The 12,566-nt window shown below is 38.8% G+C and overlaps 1 protein-coding gene across 1 annotated transcript; it reads right to left on the bottom strand.

Moving 5' to 3' along the window:
• Positions 1 to 962: 962 nt before the first annotated feature.
• Positions 963 to 11,989, bottom strand: LOC113042621 (tripartite motif-containing protein 16-like). Its single transcript, XM_026201602.1, has 6 exons — positions 11,015 to 11,989; positions 10,678 to 10,773; positions 10,365 to 10,598; positions 3,287 to 3,446; positions 3,099 to 3,146; positions 963 to 2,889 (listed from the first exon to the last, which is right to left on the bottom strand). Exons 1-6 carry the CDS (start codon positions 11,585 to 11,587, stop codon positions 2,363 to 2,365), a joined length of 1,638 nt encoding a protein of 545 aa, XP_026057387.1. The 5' UTR covers positions 11,588 to 11,989; the 3' UTR covers positions 963 to 2,362.
• Positions 11,990 to 12,566: the final 577 nt, after the last annotated feature.

Raw genomic sequence — 12,566 nt, 5'->3', positions numbered from 1 at the left:
GTATGGAGAAAGATCATCTGATGTCGCTGTAAATGTGACTAAACAACTAACTAATAATAAAATTCTTTGTTGTTTTTTTTCAATTTATTATTATTATTATCAATTTGTATTAGTTATATTTAGTCATTGCAGCGCTGGACTATAAAGTCAATGCATCCAACTCATGCAGTTTTAATGTTTGCACACAATGACACTAGAAAATTACTTTGTAAAAAATTTTTATAACATATTTTTCAAATATATTTTATTTATATATTTTGATTATTATTAATATATAGAATTTTATATGCTTACTTCTGACACCTGCATGGTAAAGCATGTGACCAACAACATCAAGGTTGTAAATTATTCATGCAACTTTTTATTATATATTTTAATTTAAATTTATTTTCATATTTGTTGCTTACCTTTGAGACCTAAAAGATTACTACTATTTTTTACTACTTTTTTTGATGAATAAAAAGTTAAACAGAACAATATTTATACAAAACATAAATATTTTCTAACAATATAAATTTTATAATTTATATTTTTATATTGCTTAATAAAAAAAGTATTTATTTCTTAAAAACATTTTTTTTTAAATATATACACATGGACTAACCTGTAACCTGTAAATAAATTGTGCTTTTTATCTATATATTATTCAAAGAATCCAGAAAAAGTAGCACAGGTTCAATTAAACAGTTTCAACACTGATAATAAATCATCATATTATTCTGATTTCTGAAGATCATGTGACACTGAAGACTGGAGAAATGATGCTGAAAATACAGCGGATCATCACAGAAATAAACAATTTTAATTTCAAAGTTTATTAAAACAGAAAACTATTATTTTAAATTACACTAATATTTTTACTGCAATTTTGTCAAATAAATACATAGTGGGTTTGGACTTTCTGTCTGTGGTGAGCTTTGGTAGATGCTCCATGCATATACAAACTCACTAGGAGAAAGAGGAAAGTTTAAAAAGCCTTTAATCCAAAAACCACAGGGTAGATAAAGCACAACACTAAGGTACATAGACAAGATCGGCAAGTAGAACTGAAAACATTAATAAACATTAAAACAACAATGAAATTACATGGTCAAAACCTTACAGGCTTGACATTTTTTCCAAAATCAACAATTACTGAAGGTCACTTGTTATGATGAAAACACAGTTTTTCACATATATTGCCTTATACCATTTGAGTACCATGGCTGTGGCAACATGAAAGAATACTATGACAAAGATATCGCTTTCCTTATTCAAACAAATACCAGCAGAGGGCGCCAACGTCCTAGTGATGTTTTATTTTACTGTGTAATGCAGCACATACAAAGCATGCAACGGATGTGGCAACATGAAAGAATACTATGACAAAGATATCGTCAAGATATCGAGCTATATCGCGCTCGTAGACACTTAATACACTTAGCTCACGAAATGAGACAAAATACAGATACTTGGTTTACTAGAACAAGACGGTATTTTAATACTATTTTTAAGAAATGTTCAATGACAAAATATTTGCCATTTAATCGCAAAAAGCAAAACAATGTAGTTGTATTTTAAAACATTTAACTAATATAGAGCTGTAACTAATGATAATCTTGGTAATCAAGTAATACTGATTAGTTTGAACATTGAGTAATCTGATATTGTTTAGTAATTAAATAGACCTAAGCGAAAAACATGCTTTATATTGACTACATTTATATATATATGTTAAAATCATAATGAGACAATAATAACTGGTTCAAATAAAGTATCAAAACCTAGTAATCACATGGTTTTACTGAGCAACAATAAAAAAAAGAAGTAATATGATTATACAAAATATTATGTATTGTAACAAATACCAGCAGAGGGCGCCAACGGCCTGGTGATGTTTTATTTTACTGTCTAATGCAGCACATACAAAGCATGCAACGGATGTGGCAACATGACAGAGTACTATGACAAAGATATCGCTTTCCTTATTCAAAGTTTATGAATATATGACTGACTTGTAGAGTAAAAGCTTTATCACAAACTTGGAAAGTTTTGAGCTATATCGCACTTGTAGACACTTATACACTTACTACACTCAGCTCACGTGACAAGACAAAATACAGATACTTAGTTTACTAGAACAAGACGGTCTTTAATACTATTTTAAAGAAATGTTCAATGAAAAAATATTTGTCTTTTAATCGCAAAAAGCAAAACAATGTAGTTGTATCTTAAAAACATTTAGCTAATATAGAGCCATAACTAATGATAACGGTAATCATGTAATACTGATTATTTCTGAGTAATCTGATATTTTGAGTAATAAAAATAGCAGTAAAGACTTTTATTACATTAGAAACCCTCGTCAGTCTATTCTGATTCATCAACGCAATATCACTGATGATCCAGAACCAACATGAAACCCAGGATAGAGCGGCTGAGTGAATGTGGTCTGGACTGTGTGGATGAGGCTCATTGTGTCAGAGACGCTGAAGAAGGACAGAATTCCTGCACTGTGATCCACAAACACTCCTATTCTACTGCTGATGGGCTTTACAGGGAGATCAATCTGTTTGTTATTGTGAATGAATGAATATCTGTACGGAGAGCAGAACAAACACCAGGAGTGATCACTAGATCCAAACAAACACTCAACACCCCGTCCCTTCCTGCTGATGCTCTTATACGCCACTGATATTCGCACACCGCGTTCACCTCCTCTCCACTCCAGCTCCCAGTAACAGCGTCCACACACACTCTCTATACACAACACCTGACGACACACATCAAATCTGTCTGGATGATTAGGATACATCTGGACTGTGTCAGTGTTTGTAATGGTTATCTTCCTCGAAGACAGATGGAGGTGTTTATTCACTGTGTTCAGATCCAGAGTGAGCTGATGGGAATCTGATGGAGATAAAACACATCAGAATCAGGAATTATGAATCTGTTTGATCTTTTCATGTAGCTGAACTCTTCATGTTCAGTGTATCATCGGTGTCTCAGTACAGATATCTGTGCAAATCATCATTTACATCATCAATTATAAAACTCTTCTTTTATCTTCTACAAGAACACACTCAGTGATTTTTTAGCTTGTTTTCTTACTGACTTACATTTCAGGAAGTCCTTCCTGGTCCAGAGATCAATGTTGGTGAATGCGACTGTGGAAATCAAGAGACATGAACAGTGTGATTCTCATGATCCTGTATCTATTACCAATACATTTCTAATATGATGTTCTCTATGATATGAGATGATGATGGACTGGTTTCTGAGAGCAGATGAATCTCCAGGACTTTACTTCTGTCTGAGATCTCCTTGAGCTCCTCTCTGCAGAAATCCTTCAGTTTGTCTCTCAGCTGATGGACAGATTCTCTCAGGTCATTAAAAGAGATGAGAGAACTGAAGAGATCATCACTTATGTCTGTAGATTCAGGAGGTGCTGAGAGAGACTGGAAACGCTACAGAAAACAGAAATCAAAACTCATCAGCTCCACAAAGGGCAGTGGTGTCAAAAGTACTGGCATTCATTACTCAAGTAGAAGTATAGATACTAGGGTTTAAAAAGACTTTTGTAGAAGTTGAAGTATCAACTCAAGCTTTTTACTCAAGTAAAAGTGTAAAAGTACTGGTTTAAAAAACTACTGAAAGTATCAAAGTAAAAGTAATGTAAGGGGGAAAAAATGCCATTAAGAACAAAAGCTTAGGCCGCACCACAGGGGCCTATTGTACACTACCCCACCTCCTCAAAAAACATTTTTCTAAAGGCCATAGGCCATAATGACTATAATGTTGTATTAAAATGTTCATGTTGAAAAATTTGGGATGCACTAGGCTTCCTGTTTCAGCCGCATATATGAAAATACAAAAATGGTGTGCACATCCCAAACATCCAATTAGGACACAGGTGCAAGACAACTGAATGATATAGACAAATAAAGAAGTGAAGTCTGAACACTGAAAACTACTGCTCCAGAGGAATTTAATCAAGCAACGTTTCGACCTTCAGGTCTTCATCAGCTGCATATATGCCCATTTAAAATGAACGCACTTTAGTACAATGCAAATACATTAAAGGACTAGAGATATGATGACTAGTTGCCAATAAGTATTGTTATGGTGCAAAAAGTCAAACTTCAGAGGCTTGTCATCAATAACTTGTGATTAATCAAAAACTAAAACTGAAAAAGAAGTCATAATCCTGATACTTTCTTGATTGATAGCTTCTTGTATTTGGTACATACGTCTGCTATGTCCAGTGTTCAGGGGGGAACGAGTTACAAAGTTGGTATAGCCTACTTATCACAACATTGTCAATCGCATCGTCAATCGAAAACGCTAATTTATTAAAACGTCTCGCTACCGAACTACCTACAGTAGCTTAAATTTGTGGAGGACGAAGAAAAAGCACTCATTTGGTAAATGAGCTAGTGAGAAATAATAACTTTTAAGTAGGGTCCAGTGCCTTTTCAATACTTTTAAAACGGTACCGGCTCCTAAACGGTGCCTGAACCGATACTTAAAAAAAAAGAACCAAAAAAAACTATGGATAACTTTAAAGAACATTACAAATATTTAAAATAAATCCATAGCTTGTTGTGCAAATTGTGCTTCCCTTAATCTAAGGCTAATAAATGTATTTCACAATCTGGGTCATTATTTAATACAAAAGTACACATAATGTTTCTACTGTATCTCTGTCACTCACTCTGATATTTAGTTAAGATGAGTGCTGTCTGTCACTGTCTTAAATCAGTTCTGTGAATTACTGTATGCTCATTCTTTATAAAGTAGCAACAATGTCGTTTTTAAAATACAGTACTGTGCAAAAGTCTTATGGAAAAATTAGTATTTTCTCCCCAAAAAGGGTTTTAAGCCAGTTATTTATATCTTTTGCTGTAGTGTGTCAGTAGGAAATATCAATTTGCCATTAATTTTAATAATAATCTAGTGCGATTTTGAATGCACAAGCAGTTTGACAACGGCAAAATGAATGTTTGTAAATGTAAACTGATATTTTATACTGACACACTACAGCAAAATATATAAATAACTGTCCGAACACCATTCTTTTAAGTGAAAATACTAACGTGTCTAAGACTTTTGCACAGTAGTGAATGTATAAAGTACGTATGATTAAATTAAGTGTAATTAAAGGATGTGTTCGTTCATATGTGTTAAGGGCTAGATTTTCGCTGGAGGAAACGGCTGTGGTGTGATGAGCGGAAACTTTACAGATGAGAAACCGACTGCTACCTTGTGACCTTTTGTAAACTGTATTTATGACAAAGAACTGCACAGATATGGATATTCTAACAATATACCAATAAACACATACCTTGTGTCCTCTGTTTGTTTAAGTGCGCATGCGCTGCTCCGTTCGCGGTCTGCGCCTCTGTGGATTGAAGAGCGCGCTGAAAGACGGGAGGAGACCGGTCTGACGCTGATTTCATGTGAAATTTAAGCGGACTGACTCTGAGGCGATCGGATACCGGTTCCATACCCAACCCTACTTTTAAGAAATATATTTTTTGACAAACTAACCCAAAACTGTCTATGTCCTGGCTGGACTGTGATGTGATTTGTGTCACGTGCAAGTGCGATGGATCGCGTACAGACCGATAGGGTGTAGGAATGGTATATGTTTATACTTCTCATCCAACCACAATCAAATTCACTCCATCCGGATGGCGCGATTTATCTGGATAGGTTTTTTTTTTTTTTTTTTTTTGAATGATGACAAGCCGAAATGAAATAGCAGTAACGAAGCTATTTTTAAAATGTAAGGAGTAGAAAGTACAGATACTTGCCTGAAAATGTAAGGAGTAGAAGTAAAAAGTCGGCTGAAAAATAATCACTCAAGTAAAGTATAGATACCCCAAATTTTTACTTAAGTACAGTAACGAAGTATTTGTACTTCGTTACTTGACACCTCTGACAAAGGGATACGCTTATACAAGTGATTTACAATGAAAGAAAAATTCGGACATGATAGCACATTAGAGCGACTGAAAGGGAAATATTTTTTTAGATTTCCAAGTAATCTCTACCAGTCATTTACAGGTGTATCTCAATAAATTAGAATGTTGTAGAAAAGTTCATTTTTTTACAATAATTAAACAAAAATTTTGAAACTTGTGTATTAAATAAATTCAGTGCACACGTCACGGTTGGTAGAACCGTCGTCTCTGTTGGTTACGATGTGGGTGGAGTTATGTGTGTCTCTCTTCTGCACTGATCGTTTCATGTGGGGTCACCATTAATTTTTCCACCATCAATTGTTCCTGCATGCACCGATGAGGTGAGAAAACACGCTGTGTCCAGGAGTGAAGATATCCAGCGATGAAAGAACACTGGCATAGTTCATTCACCATAGTGTTTCCCAGATGGATCAGCAGCAGTAGAGCATCGCCAACACCGGCCCCGCAGTTCAAGTGCTCGTGACGCACATGTCTGAGCTCACCCAGCAGATCCAACAGCTGAGCATTCACACTGTGCTGCCTGCACCGTCTGTTCCCCGTGCTGCCCCTGAAACAAGCCCCGCCAACCCATTCCCGAGAGTTAGGCCGGTGAGCCGTACTTCTGTAGAGCATTCCTTACCAGATTTTCTATGCATTTCTCATTACAGCCTTGTACGTTTGAGACGGAGGAGTCTAAGGTGGCCTTCGTGCTCATGTTACTGATAGGACGGACAGCTTTGTGGGGAACGGCTGCGTGGGAGAACCGGGACCCATGCTGCTCCTCGTTCCAAACTCTCGCCACAGAAATGAAGAGGGTTTTTGATCGAGCGGTAGCTGGCAAGGACTCGCGGATCTTTAGCAGGGGGACTGTTCTGTTGCTGACTACTCTATTGAATTTCGCACGTTGGCAGCAGAGTGTCAATGGAAAGAGGAGTGGGACATGTTCCTGCATGGGCTGGCTGACTGTGTTCAAAGGAACATCTATATGCTGGAACTACCACTAGTCTGAACGGATTAATTGACTTGGCTCTTTGGGTTGATGCTAGCATTGAGCAACTGGGGCAGCACACTGGTTCCACACACATCCTCGGAAACACTGGAGCCTGCAGAAACTGCACGGAGAACACGGTCGGTCCCGTCGTCGATCACGAGCCCATGCAGGTGTGAAGAGCTCAACTGTCCCAGGAGGTGAGAGAGAGGCGGAGGCCCCTTGGTCTCTGTTTGTACCGTGGTGTCTCTGGGCATTTTCTACTCTCTTGCCCGTTAAAAGAGCAAGCCAGGTAGTAAAGTTGAGGCTACTATTGGGGGGGGGGGGATCTCTGCTGGGAAGTCCTCATCATCCACTCTAGTTCCGGTGAGACTAAGAAGGGCCAACAACAACACCTACTCATGTCAATCCCTCCTGGACTCCAGAGCAGAGAGTAATTTCATTGACACCCATCTGGCTAATCAATTGAAACTTCCCATCACATCCCTTTCCCATCAGATCTTCGTCAAAGCTCTTAATGGTCAAGAACTCCCCAACATCACCTTTACCACCGGATCCATAACTCTCATCACCTCCAGCAATCATACAGAGACAATTCCATTCCTCCTCCTGGATTCCCCTGTTGCACCCATTGTTTTAGGTCACCCTTGGCTGGCGAAACACAATCCTCGAGTGGATTGGGGCTCTAACTCTATCAAGATGTGGAGTGAGCATTGTCATGAGTCCTGTCTGGTGTCTGCTTGTTCTTCTCTATCTGGTTCTGTTTCAGGAGAAGGCAGCGGTTCTGTCAAACGTGCCTGCAGAGTACCTGGACCTGAACCTGAATGCACTGTCCCCATGACTGTGCCATAAAGTTATTACCAGGTAAGTCCCCATCTAAAGGCAAACTTTACTCTCTTTCTATTCCTGAGAGGGAGGCCATGGAGAAATATATTTCTGATTATCTAGCAACGGGGATCATCCATCCTTCCTCTTCTCCTGCGGGGGCAGGATTATTTTTAGTTGGTAAGAAGGGTTGATATTACCGTTGATGTCTTCAGCCTTTGAGAGGTTGCAAGGAGCATCCATTTTCACAAAATGTAAATCACGTAATGCTTATCATTTGGTGCGCATCAGGAAGGGGGATGAATGGAAAACCGCTTCCAACACCCCCAAAGGGGACTTTGTATAATTGGTTACGCCGTTCAGGCTTTCCAACTCTCCAGCAATTTTCCATGCTCTCGTGAATGACGTGTTGAGAGACATAGATCAATTCATATATGTTTACCTAGATGGCATATAGATTTTTTCTTAGTCTCTCCAGGAACACATTCAACTCGTCAGGTGAGTACTTCAGAGGTTGCTAGAGAATGGGCATTTTGTCAAAGCGGAGAAATGCATTTTTCATGCACAGTCTGTTTCTTTTCTAGGTTACATCGTCTCTTCTGAGGGAGTACATATGGATCCCGACAAGGTTAAGGCTGTGATAGATTGGCCAAGTCCAGATTCCCGTAAGGCCCTACAGCGGTTTCTGGGGTTCGCCAATTTCTATATGTGTTTTATTTGCAACTTCAGCCAACTAAATCCCACCTCTGACCGCCTTGACTTCCCCCAGAACGACTTTCAGGTGGTCCAATACAGCCATGGCTGTATTCACCAACCTAAAAGGTCGATTCATTTGTGCTCCAATCTTAGTCGCCCCTGATCCCACACGTCAGTTTTTGATGGAGGTCGACGTGTCAGAGGTGGGGGTAAGTGCTGTTCTTTCCCAGCACGCTTCCTCAGATTACAAGATGCATCCTTGCGAATTTTTCTCCCATTGTTTATCACCTGCCGAATGTAACGATGACATTGGTAACAGAGAATTGTTGGCCGTCAAGTTAGCGTTGGTGGAATGGCGTCATTGGTTCGGGGGTACCTTTTAACGTCTGGACCGACCATAAGAATCTCGAATATATTAGATCTACTAAAAGACTCAACTCCAGACAGGCTCGGTGGGTACTTTTTTTTTTTTTGGATGTTTTGACTTTTATTTCTCGTACTGCCTAGGTTCCAAGAACATCAAACCTGATTCTTTATCTCGCATTTTACCTGAGAAATGAGTTATCTCCACACTCATATGGGAGGTTGAATCGAAGGTCAAGACGGCCTTAGAATGGGCCTCTGCCCAGTTGCCCACTGAATCGGTTGTTCATACCGGAGGGGTTACGGTCACTCAACTTTCTGTTAACATGCTTGGATACAGCACTCTGTGAACAGCCAGCTTCTTTGGCAATGAATGTTTGTGGCTTACCCTCCTTGTGAAGGCTGTCATTGATTGTCTTCTGGACAACTGTCAGATCAGCAGTCTTCCCCATGATTGTGAAACCTGGTGAATCAAACCCTTTTGAAGGCTCAGGAAACTTTTGCAGGTGTTTTGAGTTGATTAGCTAGTCGGCATTTCACCATATTCTAATTTGTTGAGATGGTGAATTGATTGGTTTTTGTTAAATGTGAGCCAAAATCATCACAATTAAAAGAACCAAAGACTTAAATTACTTCAGTCTGTGTGCATTGAATTTATTTAATACACGAGTTTCACAATTTCAGTTGAATTACAGAAATAAATTAACTTTTCCACGACATTCTAATTTATTGAGAAGCACCTGTATTCACAACCTACACGTCTAGACCATTTCTAGGCTAGAGCTTTAATAAAACCTACTATTAAACTAGTATATGGGTACTGAATATAATGTATACTGGGGTGACTATTTGCTAGTCCCCATAATACCTGATTAGTAGCCGAAATTAGATTTAAATAAGTACATTATTTTAATGGATATGCACTTTTTAAATATTTCTAATGAATGCAATCACTAATCATCACTATAAAAAGCAAAAACAATATAACACAATAGACAATAAAATTGTTAAATTATAAAAACATGAAATAATTTGACTGATTCCATTCTGATGTGCAAACTATTGTGTCTCTTATGTATTTTAAAACTGATCAATGTGTTACAGACAAATAGAAATCAATTTGATTAGGTTTGAGGATCACCTGACTCAATTTTGATGAACGTTACTCAGAATCGGTACCATTGAGTTCACTGACTTCACCATGACTAAATTGACACTGACATTCATGACATGAATAAAGCAGAATGAAACATTATGTAAATTGAAATGTTAAATTTTAAACTGTTTTTGGCACTAGTGGTTTTTGACAGCTAAATATATCTTCCAGAATTAATAGCTCAGAGAAATTTTTCCTAAAAGATTTCCAGAGCTGAAAGCCATTTGTAAGCGGTTTCTTTAACCGCTTTTCTTTAAAAAGAGCATGATCCGATGTGAGTCTGACTGATGATTATATAATAAGACACTCATGACATGTTTCTCTGTGAGTCTCGGTCACAGCAGGATCTGCTCAAGTCCACTCTGATCCTGTTCTTCTAGATGTGTGTTACCTGCAGGAACTGGATGTGATCCTGTGTGTGTGAAAGCTGCTCCAGCTCAGCGTCTCTCCTCCTCAGATCATTGATCTCCTGCTCCAGTCGCTCCAGTTGTTCTTCAGCTCGACTCACTGCAGTCTTTTCCTGATCTCTGATCAGTCGTATCAGCTCAGAGCGGCTTCTCTCAATGGAGCGGATGAGCTCAGTAAAGATCTTCTCACTGTCCTCCACTGCTGTCTGTGCAGAGCGCTGTTAGGACACACAGTGATTCAGCTTCAGTGAGTCTGAACTGAGACGGAGACAAACTTCTCTTCTTCTCCAGACTCACCTTATGAGACTCCACAGTCTCTCTCAGCTGCTGGAGATCTTTCTCTCTCTGCTGGATTCTCTGCTGGAGCGTCTTCTGTGTCTCCTTCAGCTGCTTCTGCAGGACAAACAGATGATAGTGAATCTCACAGAAAACTACTGCCACTAAATCATCATCTGAACAGATGAATACAGGAAACGTAGGGTGAGGCAGTTTAAATATCTTTTATCTCAACTGATAACAAATGGCTGTAGGTTCAAACTCCAGAAGTGATGATCGGTTACAATCATGTCACATTAATTATCATCAAGCATAAGGTGTGTTTAGCATTATTTGATCAATGTCTAGTGTTAAATACCTGATTCTCTGTCCTCAGTGCTGCAGCGGATACAGTGTCATGGTTTTTATGTCCATCTATCATACACAGCATACATATACATTTCTGATCAGTGCGACAGAAAACCTCAAGAAGCTTCTCATGTTTCTGGCAGATCATCTCCTGCAGTCGTCCAGTGGCTTCAGTCAAACTGTGTCTCTTTCCTTTAAACAAACTCTCATGTTGCTCGAGGTGATTCAGACAGTAAGAGTTCAGACACACCAGACAGGACTTGACGGCTTTGTATTTTCTTCCAGTACAGACGTCACACTGCACATCTCCAGCTCCAGCGTAACAGTCAGCAGAGAGTCTGGTCTTCTTCAGTTTCTCCACCAGTTCAGCCAGCATGGTGTTTCTAGCTAAAGCAGGTCTTGGACTGAAGGTCTGTCTGCACTGAGGACAGCTGTAGACTCTCGTCTGATCCTCCTGATCCCAGCAGTCTGTAATACAGCTCTTACAGTAACTGTGTCCACACTGGATGGTCACTGGATCCTTCAGGAGATCCAGACACACTGGACACGAAAGCTCATCTTGAGAAAATCTGGCTTCTGCCATTTTACTGCATGAATACAGAGACAGCTCAGATACGCTTCAGTTTCTATTCTCTTGAAATCATGTGATTCCTGTTTCCTGGCTCTGTGTTTGTGTCACGTGTGTAAAATAGGCGTGTCTTTGAGTCTGTAAAGCATGAAATATCTACTAGATGTCAGTCTCAGACAAACACTCAAAGAATAAAAGTACCAGAGAAGAAGAACAACAGCCTTAAAAAGCATCCTTGATTACTACAAGTCACATTTTAGGTGAGTGTTAGGCAGTGTTAGGTGTTGTAGATTACTAACAAATTGCAGTCTGTTACTGATTACAGATTATATCAAACTTGTTTTAAATTTAGCATTAAACATACCATAATGATATACATAGTAAAAAACATTAAAAATTACATTACACCAGAGTTTCTCCAACTAGGCTTAATGTAAGAAATGTAGGTTTATAAATTAATAAAAAGCTTATAATCAATCATAAAACACTTAACACTTGTGAATATAGTCCAAGCTAAATGGAATGACAAAATTAGATTTTTCTAAAGAAAGAATCATTAAAAGAGAAAAAAACACTACACAGCAAAGCAGACAGGTCTAGCTATCCGGCCACTCCAGCAGGTGAGGGGACTACTGAACTATTGAACTTACACACACAAATCAATACCACGGTTAACAATTAAATGCATGACAAAAAAAGAGCAGCTCATGACACTGCTGTCAGGGTGACATCTTAAGCACCATAGTCTCCACCCAACACACCCACCAGATCCCACTCACTCTCTGGTCTCAAAAATTCCCTACTTGACAAACATTACCTTAACCTGTGATTCCCTATCTCTCTAGTTTACTCTTTTCTCAGCTCCCTGATCTACACAGTCTCAGAATGCCACCAACTCTCAACAACGGTTACCCCACGGATCCCCGGATCCCCAAATTCCATTCATCACAGAGGTTGACGCTTTCACCACCGATCTCAATACAACAGAGAGCCT

The sequence above is a fragment of the Carassius auratus genome, chromosome 24, assembly GCF_003368295.1.
Source record: "Carassius auratus strain Wakin chromosome 24, ASM336829v1, whole genome shotgun sequence".
In the NCBI taxonomy this organism is placed as follows: domain Eukaryota; kingdom Metazoa; phylum Chordata; class Actinopteri; order Cypriniformes; family Cyprinidae; genus Carassius; species Carassius auratus.
Note: the sequence above shows the minus strand (reverse complement) of the source record. Positions and strands in the feature narration are given on the sequence as shown.